Source organism: Phascolarctos cinereus, unplaced genomic scaffold, assembly GCF_003287225.1.
Source record: "Phascolarctos cinereus isolate Bilbo 61053 unplaced genomic scaffold, phaCin_HiC Scaffold_1;HRSCAF=81, whole genome shotgun sequence".
Taxonomy (NCBI): Eukaryota; Metazoa; Chordata; class Mammalia; order Diprotodontia; family Phascolarctidae; genus Phascolarctos; species Phascolarctos cinereus.
Window position 1 is genome coordinate 9,956,643 of NW_027555514.1, and position 20,963 is coordinate 9,977,605.

Consider the following 20,963-nt stretch of genomic DNA (forward strand, 5'->3'; position numbering starts at 1 on the left):
GGATTATGAAAAGAAATTAATTAAAATGTCTATATTCTTTGACCCAGAGATTTTATTGCTGGGCATCTACCCTGAGGAAGGAAATGATAAAAAGAAGACTACATATGGAAAGTATTTATAACTATTCTTTGTGTAGCCAAAAAAAACTGAAGATAAAAAAGACATCCATCAATTGGAGAAGGACTACACAATTTTAATCCATTAACAGAACAGAATTTCCTGTACTGTAATAAAAGATACATATGATAAAGCACAGGGCCTGGCATATAGTGGGCATTTAATAAATGTTTAATAAATGACACTAATGAAGTCAGAGAAGCATGGGAAGATGTGGATTAAACAAGAAATAATACGTAAAATTCATGACATTATAAATTGGAAGAACAATAAATAATCGAATGTTATGAAATTATAATGATCAAGCTTATCCCTAAAGAAGAGATATGAGAAGGCCTCTCTCTCCCTTGTTCTCAGAGGTAAGAGTAAATGGGGTGTAGAATGCTACAGATAATGCCAGATTTTTTTTTTGTTTGGTTAGTTTTGCTAAATTTTTTTCTTCTATTCTATGTTATGATTTTTGATGTTTTAAATTTGAGAAACACTTTGGGAAATTTAGTGATATAAAACCAGAAGATATCAATAAAAACGTATTTTTGAAAAATCTGTTGAAGGTGTGAGTTGTCACCAAACTTCATGTGTCCATGCCTGTGTCCCCATCACCTACTTGTGATGGGAGAATGTATGTACCATTATGTTTGGAGGTGAAATCTTTCTTTTCTTTTGTCCTGATGTAGTATTTCAAATTAAATTTAAAAATTTATTTAACCTTGAACTATGTATTCTTTCGTTGACTGATAGAAGAAACATGTTGATGGGGGCTCATAAGCCCCCATTTTCAGTGGACATTGATCCATATCCACAATATTCCTTCAACTTAGGGTAGTATTCAGGGAATCTACATGTGAGGAGGGTTCCATGTGGTAAACTCTTTCTATAGTTCTTTAAGGTTTAGAAAACATTTTCTCTGGAATGGGTAGTCGAAGTATTATCTCCATTTCATAGATGAGGCAACACAGTCCCAGAAAGATAACATTAAATTCAATAAACATTTTTAAAGAGCCACCATGGCACAAGACACTGTGTAAGGTGCTGGGGACATGAAAACAGAAGTGAAAACCAGCCTCTGCTCTCAAGGAGCTTATGTTCCATTGAGATACAAGGTAGGGTTATAAACAGATCAATAAAAACAGAATAATTGGAGGATGTGGAAACCACCAACAGCATGGGGTATAGGGAAAGACTCCTTACAGGATGTGGCACCTCAGCTGAAGAGTCCAAGAGCTGGAGATTCCAGACACTGGAGACAATGCCACAGAAAAGGCAGATGAAAAGTCAAATCCAGGGAACAACAAATAGCTGGTGACGTCTAACGATGAACTCAGACATCTGGGAGCTTGGCTGGAGCACGCTGTCAAGGGTTTTTTGTGCCAATCTGAGCTGGTATTTTATTCTATCACAGAAGATCTCTGAGTAAAGGAGTTACATGGTTAGGCCAGGCCTCTTAGGAAGATTTTGGGACAGTTTTGTGTAGGATGAATTAGAAAGGGGAGAGTCCTTCTGACTCCTAGACCAGCAGCCCTTTTCATTGCATCTATACAAAATGTCAGAACAAATCACCTAGTGAATGCCCCTTTGACTGGGTACTTCCAACTAATTTCATGAAAATCTGAAAGCTTTTCTTGTCCTAGTAGTCATGGCACCACAGTCCTGGTGTCTACCCCTTGCCCCATACGCAAGAGGGCATCATGGCAAAGTTCTCAATTCCAGCCCTGGAAGTTCAGACCAGTATGGTAGCAGATGTCCTGGGCTCCCCTTGAGATGGAATAAGGAACAGGCATCTTATTCTCATTTTAGAAATAAGCAGAGTGAAGAGGCACAGAATGGTTGATACCCAAGGTCATAGAGTAATGCAGATCCCAAATTCACCTCCATATCTTGATTCCTAGTACAGACAGTGAAGTCCAACATGACATTTGGGGTCAGGTCAGAGGTTCAACATGACTGAATAGCCTCTAACTAACTCAAGTGATGCAGAAACAGTGCCAGACTTAGAGTCAGGACATAGCTGTGCTCACATTCTCTCTGTGAAATCAACTACCTGTTCAACCCTGGGAACATCACTTCCCCTCTCGAGGTCTCAGTTTCCTCATCTTCCAAATAAGGACAGCAATACCTGCAGTATTTTAAGTCATGGTGTGGTTGTAAAGCTCGAATGCATTAAGAGATTAGCAAGAGCTTGGCAAACCTTCCAGTTCTCTGTGAATTTACTCAGTCAGCATTATACATATTATGGAATAGCTAAAGTTCTTTATCATCTTATCTGTAGGCTGAACTCCCATACTATTGAGGGCCAAGGTGGCTTTTTGCCTGGGATATCAGACAAGGCCAGGACTCACCATGGAGAATTCCTGCACAGAATTTTATTTTTTTTCCAAAATTTTCAGTTTATGAGTACCAACTTAGATATACTCAGCAAGTGTTAATTAATTAATTAATTAATTAATTAATTATGCAAGTACAAAAGCAATGTCTCTTTAAACAAAAAGCAAAAATGCTCCCAAAAAAAGCCCAAAGCAACTTGTTCAGTGGACTGCATTATCCAGGTTAATTAAGAAATAACATAAAACCTTGTGGGTGCTCATTGATTCCAAAAGAGCTCTTGAAAGCGCCTTTGAAGGTTCACTTTTGCTCCAGCAACACTCCCAAATCACGGGCAACATCTAGATACAGAAATGAAATCGTTTGGGTGTCCGAGCTAACGTGCCAATGGGGCACACTCCAGAGAGGCTGCCCTTTACACTGTAGGGCCAGTAGAGGGAAACCATGATGACAAGAATGATGGAGCCAACCTGAAGTCCTTGGCAGGCAGGAATTGCCACTAGGTGACACATACCAAGCCCACTTGCTCCCCAGCCTCAGGGACATTCAGTATCAATAGTGGTTAACTATTGCAGGAAAACTGAATTCCTGGAGGCCAGTAGCTGGACAATGTTAAGAGTTAACCACAGTCTCGTGACAAGCTTCCCAGACACCTCTTCACAGCTGCAGTTCACTGGTCCTTACCCTGATCACTGCTGACCTCCCAAGGCACAACATGGCCCAGTCAAACAGAGAAGAGGAAGGACAAGAATAGAACAAAGGAGGGAAGAGCCACAGCGTTAACCATCCTGGAGGAGCAGCACCTAGCTTTTAACTAGACATTGATTTCTAATCCTCAGATCTCAAAGGGGTCAGGTCTGGAGGTGGGGGTCAAAGGGGTCAGGTCTGGGGGTGGGGGTGGAAGACAGCCAGGAAGAGAGGAGCAGATCAGACACCGTGCCTACACAGAGGGCTCTTCGAGCTGCCTCATTCTCAACAGGGCTAAAGGAAGCTCTCCTGCTGACTCCTGGGGTGATCCCAGGGAGGTCACATCAACCCTGAGCCTCCATTTCCTCGCCTGTAAAGTGGGGGGTAACAGCACCCTTCCTATCTCACAGGGTGGTCGTGAGGAAAGTACTTTGGAAACTGGAAATGTGATAGAAACGCAAATGATCATCTAGGAAATGAAAGGCGCCATCTCTGAGCTGATCTCCAAGGCCCCTTCTAGCTTCTGGCACACAGGGAAAGAACAACGGATTTAGGTTTTATCCCGTCATTGACACTCGTCCCCTGCTGGATAAGTCACTGCACCTCATCTATAAAATGAAAGTCATAGATGAGATGACCAGGAGAACTAGATCCTAATCACTCGGCTTACATGATCGTGGCGCCATCTCTGCCTCTTCACTCACCCCCTCTACCCCTCGACATTCACTCAGTCACCGAATCTCGTTCCCGCATCCACATTCCTTGCTCATCATCCCTTTGTCTACTTCCACAGCCACAACCTTCATCCAAGCCATCATTACCTCTTGTAATTACTTTCCCTGCCTTGAGTGTTTCCATTGCAGAAGGTCTTTCCCAAGGGATTTTCCTAAAGCACAGGTCTGACCACCTACCGTCCCTGGTCGACAAACTTCAATGCTTCCTGTTAACTCTACGATCAAAGATAAACTCCTTGTTAGCACTCAAAGTTCTTAACAACCTGGCCCTGACCTGCCTTTCCAAACTTTGTATGCGTGACTTCCCTTCTCATGATTTATGAGCCAACCAACCTCAAACTCCTGTTATACCTCATCCATGATAGTTGGTCATGGTCACTAAATGCTTTTCAAGAGACTATGATATGCCAGGGACTGTATGAAGTGCTGGGATACAAATACAAAAAAAAAATACAATCTGATGAGGGGGACACAGAAAAGGAGCTGTAAGGAGCAATACCCACTATGGGGGCACGGTAGAAAAGTCAGAGATGTCTCAGAGATGTTCTGAGCCAGGCTCCTTCCCTCAATGGAGGTTGCCGAGTTCATGGCTCCACCTTCGTATCAGAGGCAGAGAGACATTTCATCTCCCATTTCTGCCTTTGCCCTAGCTGGAACCAATACCTGGAATGTACCTCTTGTCTGTCACCTTTTACCTAAATTCTTTCTTAATCCCCCAACATGTAAATTGTCTATATCTTTATAGAAGTACCTGTTGTCTACCCCTCAACAGAACAGAAGCTCCCTGAGACCATGACCTGTCTCACTTGTATTGGCATATCCCCTGCACCTACCAAATGAGGTACACAGTAGGTGCTTAACAAATACTTGGTGACTGATGAAGCTATTTCCTCATCTGTAAAATGGGAATATTACTACTTGCACTATCTCACAGGCGAGTTATGAAGGAAGGGCTTTACTTGAAAAGTGCTATGGGAAGATGAGAAGTAGAGCCTCTCTCACTCAATGGCAGCACCAGTCACACCTATACCAAATTCTCCAGAGAGATGTAACATGAAAGATGGCAAACCACTCCAGTATCTCTGCCAAGAAAACTCCAAATGGGATCATGAACAGTCAGACACGAATGAAAAATGACTGAAAAAAATCCAAACTTTAAAAGCCAGGTCCTGATGGCTTTGAAGATCACTGCCTGATTTTTAAGGTTCAGAAAAATGGGACCCAACCATTCTCATCAGCATATGTAACACGGAACTCTAAATGTGGCCCCCAGTGAAACCCCATTACTTTGAAGACTTTTAGCACCAATGGTGGGGAGGAAACAGAAAATGCTCATAATCCAGATAGACCATTTGAGGATGTGAAACCATGAAATCTTTAAGAAAATTGGTTTTGTGGTGTTTTCACTAATTTAATTTCTTTTTTCTGAGGAATTTGGCAGGAATTCTAAAAGGAAAATATGCTTGCCATAAATGGGGATGTTTCCTGCATCATCAATATTTTCTGTCACCTTCTGCCTTCCTACCACAGATCAAGACTTATTTTAAATATATAGAAGAGACTCAAATCACCTTCCAAACCCCCCCCCCGCCCCAGTCCTTTCTGAGCTGCTGTTGCAATGGTGTCCCAGCTCAAGTCATTTTCATAGGGTCAAGGATTTAGAGACGGAACAGACCTCAGCAGCCACTTTGTCTGAGAACCTTGATTTTACAGATGAGCAAACCGAGGCCCAGGTAGATGAACCAATCTGCTCATGGTCACAGAGGCAGTGAGCCTCAGAAGTGGAATTTGAACTTGGGGCTTCTGACTGACTCCTCTCCAGTTACACAGCCAACAGCCTAGCTCAGACCCTTCTCTTCCGCTCCCCAGACTACCGTGGTCACCACCTAACTGGTCTGTCTCGAAGCTGTCCACCCCACATCTTCCGGACCATCTTCCTCATGCACAGGGATAACCGCGTCACTCCAATGCTCCCAAGTCTTCAATGGCTTCCCATCGCCAACAGGATCAATGCCAATCCACTTCCTTCCATCACCTCCACCCAGCCTACCTTTCCAAGCGTATTTCACCTTGCTCCCCTTCTGGTCTCCTGTGCTCTTGGCAAACTGGACCATCAGTTCTCACCACACCTAACTCCTTTAGGAGGGGGCTCTGTAGAATGGCCACCCACCTTGGCCTAAGGAACCAGCTTCTTGATATCACAACAACCAAATAAAGACTATTTTTATCATGATCAACAGTTATAAGAGAGGAGGGACAACTTTCTCGAGCAGAGGCAGTGTGATTTAGTGGGAAAGAAGACAACTTTGGTCAGGAAAACCTGGGTTCAGGCCTCATCTCTGACACATCCTCACCAGCTCCCCTCCCCTCCGCTTCATCTGGGGACCCGATCTGGACAGTGACAATAGATGATGGCGTTCTGAACGAGGTTCACATTCTTTAGCAAACATATTGAGAACTTCTGCTTTCTAATTATTAACAAACTTACTGCTTTAGATCACCTTTGGACACTTTTTTGGCCTCATGCCCACACCAGCCTACACTGGATGGGAAAATGAGCTACATTCTCCCATGTGACGTTTTACCTTTGATGGCTGTGATCTCATGGAACAGACGGCGACCCATTCCTGCTTGCCCACCCTCCACCCTGGTGGCCAGCACACGATGGTGTTTCACAGGTGTTGGCTGGCTGGATTTAGGCAGACTTGGATAACTACAGGACTATGTTCGTGATAAGGGCACTGGGGAGGGCCAGAATACAGTGCTGGCTTCAGTCCAAGAAAGGAAGCCTGTACTGAGGGGGAGGGAGGCAGAACTTGTTGATTCCTGCCCAGCCAGGAGGGATCCCCTGCCCGAGCTAACGCTTTAGCGTGGTATTGGAGGACCTCGGCCAGCCAGAACTGTGGTGGATTCTGGATCCCTCCAGTAGTTACCGCTTCCTTCCCCCAATCACTAGGTGTTAATTTTATCCATATCTCTATTGTATTTATCTGTAAAGAAGTATGGTCCTGTACAGTGCACGTCTGCCCCCCAAATTCTCCACTTTTGGTGATAAGAGCCCCCTCTACACTTGTGAACATTAAGGTGCCCCCTCCAAAGAGCCTTTTGTTGATGCGCATCACATCTATCGACGCTTGCTATATGAGAAATGAAAACATAGCAGTGTTAGCATGAAAGCGTTTGGGGGACACCGAAGCTTCCCACCTGCTCCTATGTGTTTTCAGGGAATTATTAATAACATTAGGCTGGACATGTTTAAGTTGTCAATACATTAGCAATTATCACATACACTCAACCCAAAAAAAATCGTTAATACTTTATTAGTGTAATATTTTTCAGCTTTCCTAATGGACAGAACATAATGCAAACCCAAATAAAAATTTTACTCTTTCTTTTTTCCAGTTCAATAAATGACTGACATTTTGACTGAAATTTGTTCTTTGCTGAAGGGGAGAAAGTAGTGACAGAACAATGAGGCACACAGTTGACAGTGACTGTACAGATATGCGCACAAGGCATCTTTACCAGCTCTATCCCTAAGATGTGCTCAGCAGAGTCTGCCCTTGGAACACGGCGACCACTCTCCCCCAAGCGAAATTCACCAAGGCAAGAGAATTTTACAAGGAATCCGACATACAAGACTTTTAAAACAAGTCTTTAAATAAACAGATGCAGCAACAACAGAATGCAAGTTATTGGGTTAAGAAGACAGTTTAACCTATGTCTCAAAACATTAAAAATTCATTTATTTTACAATTATTCAAATTCACATGCGTTAATGAAAATATTGCACAAAATTAAATTTTAGATTGTGGGATTTAAATAGTTAACTTTTTAAAAAGTTGGTACACATTCTGGTAGCACTTACAATTACCTGTTTAATTATAGCAAACACCAGCAGCACAAGCTTGAGAACAAACCAACTGGAGCATTTTAAAAGCTCTAATATTCCTTCAGAAGAAAGTTAAGGCCGACCAAGTGTGCTTTTTGGTCAATGGCACAATCATTTCAGCAACTATTCAGAACACCCAAATCCTAGACTACGCCTGTCTAAGTGCTGTGTTGTCCCTCTACATTTTTTTCCCAGGGTAAGAGAACACAGAAGTTGGCAGGGAAGACTTTTCTCTATGTTCAATCTTGTATAATCTTAAAGACAAAACAGAACAGCAACAACAAAGGACAAAGTCAGGGCTCTCGGAGAGATCATTTTCAGTAGCTCCTGCCCAAAGGCACCACTGACTTTGAAAACCGCGTTAGGAAATTAAATGTCAGAACACACCAATCTTCTGGTATATGTATATATGTATATGTTTCTAGATGCACTAATGCAATGCCTTTATGAACGTGGGTACACCGTCCTTGATTTTGGACTAAAGATGTTAACACGAGATACCTGAAGATCTCCAGCATTAATTTAGCATGGCCGTGGTTTTTTCTACATTCCAGAACACAGGCCCCTTTAGATAAGGTACACCTGCTTTAGCTCAACCATTATCTAATATTCTTGCTCTGAAAATCTTGCCTATAAATTCTTTAGTAAAAAGTGACTCAAACAATTTATTCAGAAAAAACCTTTTGGCGAGAGAGTAGCCAGGTTCCTTTCAGGGAACAGGGGGCGCTCTATACTGACTTTCTGCATTTTTGGACACCATCTTTCTATGGTTTATGGCCTATCTCTCACATATAGAGTTCATCTTTAAACACACACACACACACACGGCTATTCTGAACAGTCTTTCACTTGTGCAGAACTAAACTCACTCTTCTATTTTCAAAATAGTCACAATGACAATGGGAAGGAGGGGGCATGAAAGTCATTTTTCTAGTGGCCAAGGTGATCCTTCCTATGGATGGGCACATTTCTCCAATCATTATTTTAAAGCCTGGGGAGAAAACCCACTTATCTTAGGACAAGACAATCTACCACAAGTCCTCAGGATTTCTCTCTTTCAGGGTATTTCATTTATGTAGTTTTGAAGACATGCAACATACGTGAATTCCCATATACTGCAAGTATGCATGATGACATCAGCAGTAAACATGATCATTATGACAAATATTTAAAGAAAGGCTTCACTGTGTTAATAGGCTTAAAGAAGATTCCAAGAGAGAAAAAAAAATTGCCATGGGGTGTTTTCTCACCCTTAAAGCTCTCAAATAACTGGGCCTTGGATGCCTAGACCCTCTCTTAGCTGGAGATATACACATACACACATACATACATATATACACACATACATCTACATGTATATATATATACACATACATACATAGATATATATATTGCTGTCACCTGGGGGCTCGATCGCCACCAGGATCTTGGCTCAGTGATCTGGTAAGTAGCTTCATGCTCTTAAGCTCGTAGTGTTAAATATTTTTAAAAGAAAGACATAAAGAGAACTTTTCCCCCTCCCCCATTCTCAGTTAATAGGAACATGGATACTTGTGCAGGAGCAACCCTCATGGCAGAGATGAAGAATTCCAGTGGAGAAAGTGGAGCAGAAGAAAACTCTGAACTATTCAGAGGCCCCCAAAGAGTGAAAGTACACATTTGCTTCTTCATAGTATAGAATTATTTCAGGGAATTAAAGGGACAGACCGAGGGATTTCTGGAGGGTTTTTTTAAACTTTGCATTACACAAAAAATAAAAAAAAATATTTAAAAAAATATTATAGTTGTGTTTTCATTCTTTATTTTCACATATATACACTGTGGTGGATTTAGGAATTTGTATATTTGCATATGACAAATGACGTTCATTAAAAATCTTTTTTGGTGAGTAGCAAACCTAGCAATCTAACTGTGGTAAGTGAAACTCCAATCAATTAAAATGAGAAGAGGACAACTTTTTTTTGCCAAGTGAGGGTTTTTATGTTTCTGTTTTGAGGACAAAATCTGCATGGTGCTTCTTCCAACAAGCTACACTGCTGTGTCCCCTGGGGCAGGTGGCCCTTTGGGCACCCCCACTGGCCTGCTGGAGACAGAGGGCCTGCAGCCCTTTCCCAAAAAGCCGGGATCTGAGCACGCTTCCTTCTCCATCCCAACAGGACCAGTCCGTTGGGCCTCCAGAGCTAACGAGGACCCTTACAGCACATCCTACACATAAAAGGGACACTGCTTATTCCACTGAATAACAGATACGACCGGATTCTAATGTTACCCAGTTTTATTTCTTCATATCACAAGAGTATAGTTAATCAGGGTGAAAGAATCAGATGTCTTAACCGTCAGTCCATGCTTTGGGGAGCACTGTGTTCTGTAGCAATGCCTCCTATGCAGGAATGCTGGCCTAGACCTCGATAGTCCTAATGCAGAACAGAGCACCCTCCCCCCAAGGCGCCCGCTGCACAATCTCCCAGTGCCCAGACGAGAGCCCGCTGCTCGTGGTGAGCCCCTCCCATACGCACTCTCTGGCGCCCACGGCTGGAAGAGGCTTCCTCAGTCAGAAAGGGGCACTTAGACACGCTGAGCCCATCTGTCTGCGGCGGTCCCGGCGGGACAATGGGTGAAGATGAGCAGAACCCCAGGTCTCATGGACGTACTAATGGGCTAACGCGTGACACTACAAGACTGGAGCAGACCCCACGGCCGGGAGGGACGCCCCGGAGGCCCTGCCCAGCGTCCATCCCAGACAAGCAAACCCTGGCTTCTACCTGCAGGGTCACCTCTTCTGCACAGAGGGTGGCTGGCCTGTCTGTAGTCTCTGCTTGTACTTTCTCATCTGCTTGGACCGTGAATGCAGTTTGTTGAAGAGATCGTGGAATTTATACTGGGGAAATAAGGTTTCTAGGAAGCCCTCCAAGAAGACGTAGACCATCCTTTTATTCAACTGGTTGTGCTGAAACATCTCAAAAACGCGGAGAATGCCCTTCCGTGTGGTCTCAGCGCCTATGATGTGCTTCAGCTCATCTGAAGAAGAAGGCAGATTCACTTTTAAAAATCACAGACATGAACCTCCTTTCCAAGCTACTCCCTACTAGCTAAGCATGGACACTGCATGCATTCAGGGATTCACCACACAGGAGAACTTTCTGAGCCTGGCCCTCAGGACGTGCACGGCCTCGAGCAACCAAACACCCTCACCAGAGTGCTAGAAGAAGACCCGAGGTGGGGCCACAGAAGGTGGGAGGAAGGAGGAACCATCTCCTTCTGGGGGGGTGTAGAAGGCTTCATGGAGGAGGTGTGAGTCTGACCGGGGAGATGCATGGCCAATCCCACCTAGTACAGTGCCAGCTTACTGAAGCAGCAACGAGCCTGAAAAGGACACTAGGACCAGACAGGGGAGAGGCCTGAACAAAGCCCTGGGCATCTGTGCTGGATATGAAAGGCAACGAGGAGCCACGAAAGGTTTTTGAGTGAGGGAGTGACAAAGCGGCACTTTGGAGGAGGCTGAGGTGCCGTCTCCTAAGATAGGAACTCACAGCAGGACCAGGGCATGGTGGAGGCTGCTCACAGGGAGGCTCGGGAATGCTCTGCTCTTGGCAGAAGAGCCAAAGGCAACCGCCTGGGCATTCACAGGGAGCCCACCACCAAAAACAGTGACTGTTCAAGGGGGCGGGAGGTGGGGGGGAGGGAAGGCCCTAGGATATCTGAAAAGGGACAAAGTAGTCCAGCCAGCCACCAATATAGTGAGTCCTGAAGAGGGAGGGAAGGAAGGAGGGAGGGAGGGAGAGAAGGAGGAAAGAAAGGAGGAGGCAGTTTCCAAAGTTAAATGGAAGATGAAGAGGTTTCGCACCACTCTGTTGAGGTACAATTCTCCCTGTGACATGTGGGAGGCCATCAGCTGCCTCTTGGCCTCAAGGTCCCCTGACTTTGTCCTCTCGACTGTCTGCTTCACCATAATCACCATGCCATGGGAATGAATGAATGAATAACTCCTAACTCCTATGATTCATTTTTGGTTCGAAACACACAATAAAAAATAAGGGCGGTGATACTATCTATTTGATCATTCTTTTTAAAAGCACATTGGGAAAATTACATCTCATACAAAGGTGTAACTCAACACATTATGGTAAAAACTTTAAAATCTTACTTAGAAACATATAATCATCTGTGGCTGTTACATACTAAATAGTCTTTTCATTCTAATTTCTATCAGGAAAAATCACAGGGAACAATTCAGATGAGACTCTTCCAGGACCTGCTGGAGACACTGATAAATGACCAGGGGCTAAAGCAAACGCTCAAGGGGTGACTGCAGAAAACTTCATCATTCTGAACTAAAGTCTTGTCTGAATGATGACACGTTATTTGAAGCTGCAGTCTCTCTGGTTTCCGGTGCAGACAGTAAGAAAGGAAGCTGACTGACAAAGGCCTGCCGAGTCGTTCATGGGCAGATTCACAAATGATTTGCTAGTCAAGTACTTCCATGTACAGGGACCTCTTTGAGGTGCCTGAAAGTTTGTTTTTAATTGGAGGAGGAGGAAGCTCGAATGAACTCTTCAAATCTTCCTCCCCCTTCTTGGTTGGTGGGCCCTTCTTCCCTGCCAGTTACAAGCACTGACTAAAGCCTAAGTCTTATCCCAAGAGCAACTCCAGAACTCCCATGGAAGGGCGAGACCAGCTGGTCAATGATGTCACCGACCACTCCCTTCAAAGCTGCAGCTCGTGGCCCATCGCTGCCCCCACCAAACTGGCCTGCAGAGTAAAGTTCTGGAACAGCGAGATCCAAAGTAGGAAGGTACAAGGGCACCCCACCCCACCCAGCAGTCCTAAAGGTGCCCAGGCAACTGGATACTCACCAGGCATTATCTCGAGAAGCTTTGTTTTTCCCGCGACTCGGGTTCGCATCCTGATAGCCTTGTCTCTACATGGCACAGTCTCTGCTAAAATGCCATTTGGCCAAAAGGCATCCCTATTCAAAACAAGGGAATAAAAATGAATGTCTAAGAACATCCCTGGTTCCCCCCAAAAGTATCCTAAGCCTCCTTATAAAATACAAAGACAAAAAGCCACACAAGGAGAGACAATCCATTGCCATCTGTGAGTGTGCATGTGTGTGTGTGTGTGTGTGTGTGTGTGTGTGTATGTGTGTGTGTGCGAGAGCACGCATTTCAATGTTTCTTGTGTTCCTACCAGACTCTTAGAGAAAACAGCCTGGGAAGGCAGAGAAGGCCCAGAGCATCCCTGCCCTCAAGAGACTTACAGACAAGCCAGCAGGGAACGTGGCGGGGTGTGCTCCCTTGTCTATCCACGCACCTGAGCTTGAATGCACTCACGGCCAAGTGCCAAAAGAGGGGTTCAGGAAGTGAACCTGTGGTGTCATTCCCACAGAGTCGCTACGTGACAATGTGAACAAACGGTCTGGTGCCCCTGGGCACGGACTCTACAGGTGCTGACAGGAGATGGAATCTGAAGCTGCCGTGCGCTTCTGCAATGGCCAAACATCACACCACAAAATCTCTCTTCCAATGGGGCTAAATGCATCCCAACCCTGGGGATGAGTGTCCTTCTCCTCACCCCTGATCTTCACAGAGCACAGCTGTAAAATGCACCACGGGAGATCCTCTCTCTCCTCCCCTCCTCCCCAAGTATATGGAGCCCAGAACTGCAGATCATCAACATAAAGGGACCACCTGATCCAAATTCCTAGTGTCACAGATGAGAAAGCTGAGGCCTGGGAAATTCAAGTGATTTGTTCAAGGTCATAGAGCTCTATAGTAGGTGGCATAGCTAAGGACTGGAACCAGGCCCTTTGGCTTCACTTCCAACACTTTATCCTGGCTTCTGCGGGATGATCAAGGGAGGGCTCTTCAGTCCTTCCTTCAGAGGCAGCCAAACCTCAGGACAGTGGTTCCTGTGGGCCACCTTCAGAGAGAAGCCAGAGACTGTCTCCTGTGCCTAAAATTCAAGGCCTCCCCCGGTGGGGCCCTAACGCCCCTTGATAGTGTATTCCACTTTAATAATCCTTTCTGTGGACTTGATGCCCAGTCAAACCAGACAACTCACTGTTCCAGAAGCTTCCTACCTCTGGGCCTTTATAAACCATTCCCCCTTTCCTTGACCGTGGCCTTCCCACTAAGAAATCTCCCCCTACTGACAGCCTTCCATCTTCCTCTACATGCAGCCCTTCTTCATCTTCTCCGTTAGAAAGACTCACGAATGTCTCAGGCCCTTCTAAGCCTTCTTAGACATTCATCACATTTTAAATTGTCTCACACACTGACTCCATCCGCATCTCATGCCTCCTGCACAACCAACCCTGAGAACAGAATTTGAACGCCATTTTGTAATCCCGAGCACCTTGCCTAGCCCTTGGGCTTAATCAAGACTTGTTGACCAGGGACAGGAAGCTGTGTGGCTGAGCCCACCCTGACATGGCCCCATCCTGTGCTACGGATGCTTTCTGCTCCGGCTAAGCAAACTGGAAATTGCAGAGACAGACAGAAAAGGTAGTATGAGGGGGCAGCATAATGATGAGTAGGCAATTTCTGTGGGCTACCTGAAGGAAGATACCATCCTTTCTCAGAATGGACCGGGGAATGGGGAATGGGAAATGAGAAGTGAGACTCAGAGAATTTTTCAAACTCCCAAATTCAAAATCAGGAAATTTTCAACACCCTCTAAGAAAGGGCATGGCGACACTTGAGGCTTTGAGAGTTCCAATGAATTAAACAGACAGGCACAAATATAAATTCAAAACAGCATTCCCAACAAAGCAAAGATTTATTGGCTCTCCCACTTGGGATTATCTGTGCCCCGCCTCCATGACTGTAAATAAGCAAAAGAATCCCTGAGCATGTGAAGCAAACCAAAGACCCAAGAGGCCCCCATAACCCTTCAACATCAGCGGGCCAATGTTTCCACAACGTTAATCGAGTGGCATCTGTACACTCTTCCTATCAGTTTTTACATCAGGGATGCACTAAAGAGAAATGAATGTTTCAGTGTTAAGTCTTAGAATTCTTATGACTAATTTCACAGAAAGACCAGCATTGGAAGTTACTCATTAAACTGAAATGACACTCACTCCCCTCTTCTGCCAAAAAAAACCAAGAACCCGCCCCCCCCAAACCCAAAGCAAACCTCAACTTGCTGTCCCTGATACTGAAAAATAAAGCCCCTGAAAAGAGTTCCTCTTAGAGGAAAGCGCACCACTAGACATGGAGTCAGAGGACGTGGACAGAAGTCCCAGCCCTGACACTTACTAGCTGTGTGACCATGGGCAAGTCGCTGCCTTTTTCCCCCTCTCTGAGAATCAGTTTCCTCATCTGCAAAATGGGGAAAATAACAACTTGAACTCCCTAATTCACCAGGCTGTCATAATGGAAGGCATTCTTTACGTTGCAAAACGCATGAGAAACATGAGCTCTACTCATGATCACGCTGCACTGTTAACGCCACAAGAGTCATCTTAACGATACCTGAAACGTTTGACTGAATCAGCAACTTGCTCAGGTGAAGTCATCCAATCAACATGGTCAACTATTTTTCTGAAATTAAAGACATTTACGTGAGCAATCCCATGACCAGAAAGACACCAAGCAACAGCAGAAGAAACAAGTGATTCTTCTATGAGGAAAAAACTTGAAGTCAGAAATATCAGCATCTTCCCGGGACGGGACGGCAGGGGAGCTACCCCACAGACCTGGCCGGCGGGGCTTCCTGGCCGCCAAGAGCACTACCTGTTGATGGTGTCTCCGTAGGTGGCTCTGATGAGCTGCTGCAGCAGGTTTTTGATGTTTCTTCTCAGCCACTGATTTCTCTCCTTTAAGTCAAAGACTTCATCCATGAGGAGCAGCATGACCCGAAGAGGAATGTTATCATCCACCTGGCAAAAGAAAGAAAAGAAACGCAATTGTTACTCGGACTCAAACACTCCCAACGCTTCCGGGACCTCTGTGTCTGACAGAGCCGCTCCCGAGCAAGGGCTGCGGCAGACTTTGTATTCTGGGGCCCAGAGATCACTGCAGACGGTGACCGCAGCCATGGAAGGAAAAGAAGCTTGCTCCTTGGAAGAAAAGCTAGGGCAAACCTCGACAGCAGACTAAAAAGCAGAGACACCACCCTGCCGACAAAGGTCTGTAGAGTCAAAGCTACGGTTTTTCCAGAAGAAATGCATGGCTGTGAGAGTTAGACTATGAGGAAAGCTGAGCACAACAGAACTGACACTTTTCAACTGTGGTGCTGCAAAAGACTTGAGAGTCCCTCGGACAGCAAGGAGATCAAATCAGTCAACATTTAAAGAAATTCAGGCTGTTCACTCAAGGTCAGATAGTGAAGCTTAGATACTCTGGCCACATAATGAGAAGACGGGACTCACTGGAAAACACCCTAAAGTTGAGAAAAATTGAAGGAGAAAATTGAGAAGGAGACAGCAGAGGATGAGATGGATGCATAGTGCCATGGAAGCAAATGAGCATGAGCTAGACAGACTCTGAAAGACAGTGGACGATAGAAGGGTCTGGTGTACCGGGTGATCCACGGCGTCACTAAGAGTTAGACACGACTAATGACTTAACAACAACAAAGACACGTTAGACTGCCCACAGGCAAGTGAACTCACGCCACAGCCTGCTTCCTCATAAATAAAATGGGACAATGGTACTTACACTATTGACCACACAAGGCGGCTGGAAGGAAAGTGCTTTGTAAATCTTAAAACACTACATAAATGTCAACTGTCATTCCCATTGTTATTACTGTTAACTTCTCCCAAGTGGAAACTCACATTATGTTGTAAATTGAAAATTACCCACTTATTTTTAATTGTATAGTTAATTCCATAAATCTACCCTAAGAAAATGCACAACCTGAAGTGCAGAGGTTCTGACCTCTTCTGAAGAAACAAAGATGTTTAGGCATTGACAAGCCTTCAACCAGTCTTTCAGGGGCACTGGTAACCACTGCATAAAGCAAATGGGAACATGGGCCCCAACTTCATAATTCAGAGTCATGATTCGTGAACAAAGAAAATAAATTCCTTTCATGAGAGCAAATAAGGCCAGTAGCTCTAAGACAAACCACAAAGACTAACTAAAACTAGGGGCAGCTGGGTGGCACAGTGGATAGAGCACCAGCCCTGGAGTCCGGAGGACCCGAGTTCAAATCCAGCCTCAGACCAAACACTTGATTGACACGTACTAGCTGTGTGACCTTGGGCAAGTCATTTAACCTCAACTGCCTAAAAATAAATAAATAAATAAAAAGTAAAAAATAAGGACTAACCAAAATTAGTCTTGGTAAGATTATCTTTCAGTTTACAAATTTTTAAATGTAGGAAAATTAGAAGTGATTCAGCCAAACCTGTAGAAAACAGACATTAAATGACCAATTACACAGAAAAGGGCTTTTCCCAAGGTCCAGTTGCAGTCCTATTAATAAGCCTTGGAAAGGGGGCTGTGACAAACAGATGTGAGGGACAGGAGAACTCAGACTCACTGTGTCCACTAGGAATAACTTTAGATTCCTTCTGTTACCCTCAAGGAGAAAAGATCTCAGCCCTTCTCTCCAGTGCATCAATGTTACAATCTAAACACCGTGGAAACAGGATTCACGAGATAATGAAGGCTGAAGGAGTTTCAGTGCCTTGCTCAGAATCTTGTTCTCTCTTTCACTTTTTTGACACAAACTGCATCTCCACACTGACTGGCCCCTCCGACCACCAAGTTTTCTGCTAATTAGGCCAAGCAGGCTCTGCTCTGTTCTAATACACTGAATGCACATGACGTCCTTGCAGCCATCAGAGTTTAACTACAAATGCCTCTCTCCCTGTCTGTGCTTTGTGTGTGCCCAGTCACTGACATGGTGTCTCTCTAATGAGGCTGGGAACTTCTAATGGACAGTTTTTGCTTTTCTCTGTATTCCCATGCTTAGCACAGTGCCTGGAACATAGTAAGCACTTAATAAGGTTTCTTGACTCCCTTTTAAAGGCTAATAGTATTTATCATTAAAAAATTTATAAGAAAAGAGAAATTTAATTATAAGCATGAAGTCAGCAAAACTCATTTGCAAATTATTTTTCAAGTCATTAACTAAAAACACTGGGAGGAAGAAATCACTTACATTGTCATCAAGCTGGGCGGAGACGCGACAATGTTCGGGATCAGAATCTGTCTTCTGAATTAAAGGAGGTACCTAAGAGGAACATTAAAAATCAATAAATATACTGAAGAGCACAATGTAACAAAAAACAAAGAGAAAGAATACAACACGAAAACAACAAAGAATTAAAGAATGTCACATGGGTAGAACAGAAATTTCTTCCTGTCTCTGTTCATCTCCTCCTCCAACAGCTGGCTGCTGAACACCCATTCCTCCCAACAACACAGTGAGTCACTCATTCCCACCTTCTCAGCTTCTTGTCCACAGTCTTCCCTAAACCTTTCAGAGAGGACCAACCCTTCATCCTGGTGTTTTCACATCCTGTGGGTACCAGTGAAGCTTTCAAGGCTGCTGACTTAATACCCTTTAGCTACCTGACTGGCTAAATACCTTTCCCAAGGATCCATTTCCAGAATCACACATTTTATTTGCCTTACAGGTTCACAGAATTTAAAGTTGGAAGGGACCTTTGAAGACTGCCTAGTACAGTTTCACACCTGAAACCTATCCAAGCTGGTAGAACCCACCAAGGCTGGCATTCTGCCAGCAGAACTTGGCGAGTTCAGCATCGCCTTCACACCCTGATAAGGCAGCAGAGGAGGAATTTGTGAAGGCAAACATTTTTAACAATAATTTATTAATAATAAATTCAAATTCAAAAGTGGAAACTGGAAATATATTAAGACAACTCCTTTCATGAACCCAGACTGATGGTGTGCTCAGAGTTTCATGGGACTGACAAACTCTGAAATGCCATTTATAGTAAGAACACAGCACTACCAAGACTGATGGTAGAGAAAGGCTCTTTTGTCAAAAGGCCAGATGAACTGCAACCTAAAATATGAGAATTTACTGGGATTAATATGATCTGAATGAAGACTATAACTTAACTGTCATCACAGCACTTAATTACTGTGCAATTAATTCTGGTAATAGCAGAATGGATTGAAGCAGTGAATTTTGCCATTTATAAATATTCTCCTGATAACAAGATGAATGTAGACCATCACAGTGGCGCCAGAGTCTAGACGCCGGCCTCAAAACTCCAAAGAGCTGAGTTTGAGCACCAGCTATCTACCCCTCCCAAGAAATCACGTCACCCCTATGCTAAGTAAACAGAATTGCTGCTGGTCTCCCCCAGCAGAGGTTTCCTTATGTCCACATTGACAAAGTCACAGGTCTGCATAAAAAATGTATTAACATATTATCTTGCTTGTTCATGGAAGAAATTAAAGAGTAAATAAGGAAACGATACAAGTATCTTGCATGAAGGTTATCCAAAAATACTGATTTGAGAATAGACAACTTTTAGAAAAACTGTCCCAAAAAGTACTCTTACCTTGAAAAATGATTGTTTTATGTCTTGTCCCAATCTCTCTGACATTTTGCCCATGTTGTCTGACATTTTGGTCATGCCCTCTGCCAAGCTATCAGGAAGAGATTTAACCGCATTTGAAACGTTCCTCATAGAATTGCGAAGTGGATTTACAAAAGTGTCCATCTGCAGGGGAAGGAAGAGCACAGAGTGACTTTCCTTTCTACTGCATTTTCAATTCGAACTAAGCAGCCTGGAAATGTACATTATAGCCACCAATTAACTTCCCATACTTCTGCTCCAAGACTCCTGTGTTGTACGAGCTGGAAAGGAGCTTCCCACTATAAACATATGCAGGGTAAACACATTTTAAATGGGGAACAATTATCTTGACTTGGTCTTCGGTATATATTTTGCTAATAATAATGGTATAGTGTGGACCATTTTGCATAATACCAAGCTTTGACTACTTAATCAAAGAGACTATCACATATTTATAAGGCTAAAAATTCTGGAATTATTTTCACAAAAGAAAATTCAATGTGCAACTTATTCTCCATCACTTCCTGGAAGAAGACTTGGAAATTATAACTGAAAATGATGATGAAATTAACATTCACCCTGGTGACACAATGAAAAATGGAACAAATAGGATGCATAGTGCACAAATACAGTAAGTATGCATTATTCTGAAACTGAAACTGAAGGTTACAAAAAGGGACTTCCCTGTGCTTTACTTTAATGAGACAACACAAAGAATGGCTTTGGAAACTAGTCAAGATCGGGAATTTATTATAAAAATAAACAACCTGAAGGCCATGGCACAAAGTCAGTCTGGATTCATGTCCACTCTTCCCCTTGGGCAGCTCTTATCCTAGACTGACACCTTCATTTTTCAGAAAGTGAAGCAGATAAAAAGGAGAATCCGTGCAGCCTAAACTGGAACCAGTCGCTAAGAATGGATGAGGAAGCAGCAAGAAGCTTCCAACTAGTAATCACACTGATACACTTTAAAGTTTACAGAGTACTTTACAGACATTATGTGATCAATTATTACATATTACACATAATTACTCATAAATATATCACATTCCATACTTTTACACAGAAAGGGCGTTCCAAAGTCTTAGCTTTTAAAGACATTTAAGGTATGAAAGCTTAAAGGGTACTAAAGCTTGGGAGCCCCCCATGTTACAGAGATGCCCAGGAGCGCTGGCAAGAGCTGAAGAAGCAGGGCCCTCACCTGAGGGACAAGCAGGAAGCAGCACATGCCTGGCAGGTCAAACTGCCTCCACACCCCCCTCCTCCATCACCACGCCCACCCTGAGCCCCATGTCCCCTGAGACCGAGCCCAGAAGCCTTCGGAATGGCCAAGTTTCCAACCCAGGGCCTTCACTCCCTGTCATGGACTGCTGCGGAGCTATAGGTGAGGACTGACGCCCCCGTGGGGGCAGCAGCCACAGCTACTGAAGACCCAAGAAAGAAGGCTCTCTCTGGCCACTGGCGTCCTCGGCCCTGTCAGATGATTCAACACCAGGCACTGATAGGACATTATCAGTGGGAAAGACGTCAAGGATGAAGGGCCAAGGTCTCTATATGAGGTCACATAACTGAATGTAGGGATCATGAAAAATCTGGCAACAGTAAAGAATGCACAACGACCAAAAATTAATTCACAATCAAACACGTAATGAATCCAAGGTGTTCCTAGCAGCGCCTGCCCATCCTGCATCCGCGACTC

At 44.1% G+C, this 20,963-nt stretch overlaps 1 protein-coding gene across 3 annotated transcripts in view; it reads right to left on the reverse strand.

Annotated features, from left to right (window-relative positions):
* Window positions 1-7,164: 7,164 nt before the first annotated feature.
* The window catches only part of SNX13 (sorting nexin 13), a 127,371-nt gene continuing 113,572 nt past the window's right edge, over window positions 7,165-20,963 (reverse strand). For all 3 annotated transcript variants that reach the window (XM_021000127.2, XM_021000125.2, XM_078150716.1), the window contains exons 21-26: window positions 19,247-19,408; window positions 17,869-17,940; window positions 15,489-15,634; window positions 15,228-15,296; window positions 12,606-12,718; window positions 7,165-10,770 (exon numbers count right to left, since the gene is read on the reverse strand). In XM_021000127.2, coding sequence (XP_020855786.1) covers window positions 10,523-10,770; window positions 12,606-12,718; window positions 15,228-15,296; window positions 15,489-15,634; window positions 17,869-17,940; window positions 19,247-19,408 — 810 coding nt within the window. In that variant the 3' untranslated portion in view covers window positions 7,165-10,522. The remainder of the gene's footprint in view (window positions 10,771-12,605; window positions 12,719-15,227; window positions 15,297-15,488; window positions 15,635-17,868; window positions 17,941-19,246; window positions 19,409-20,963) is intronic.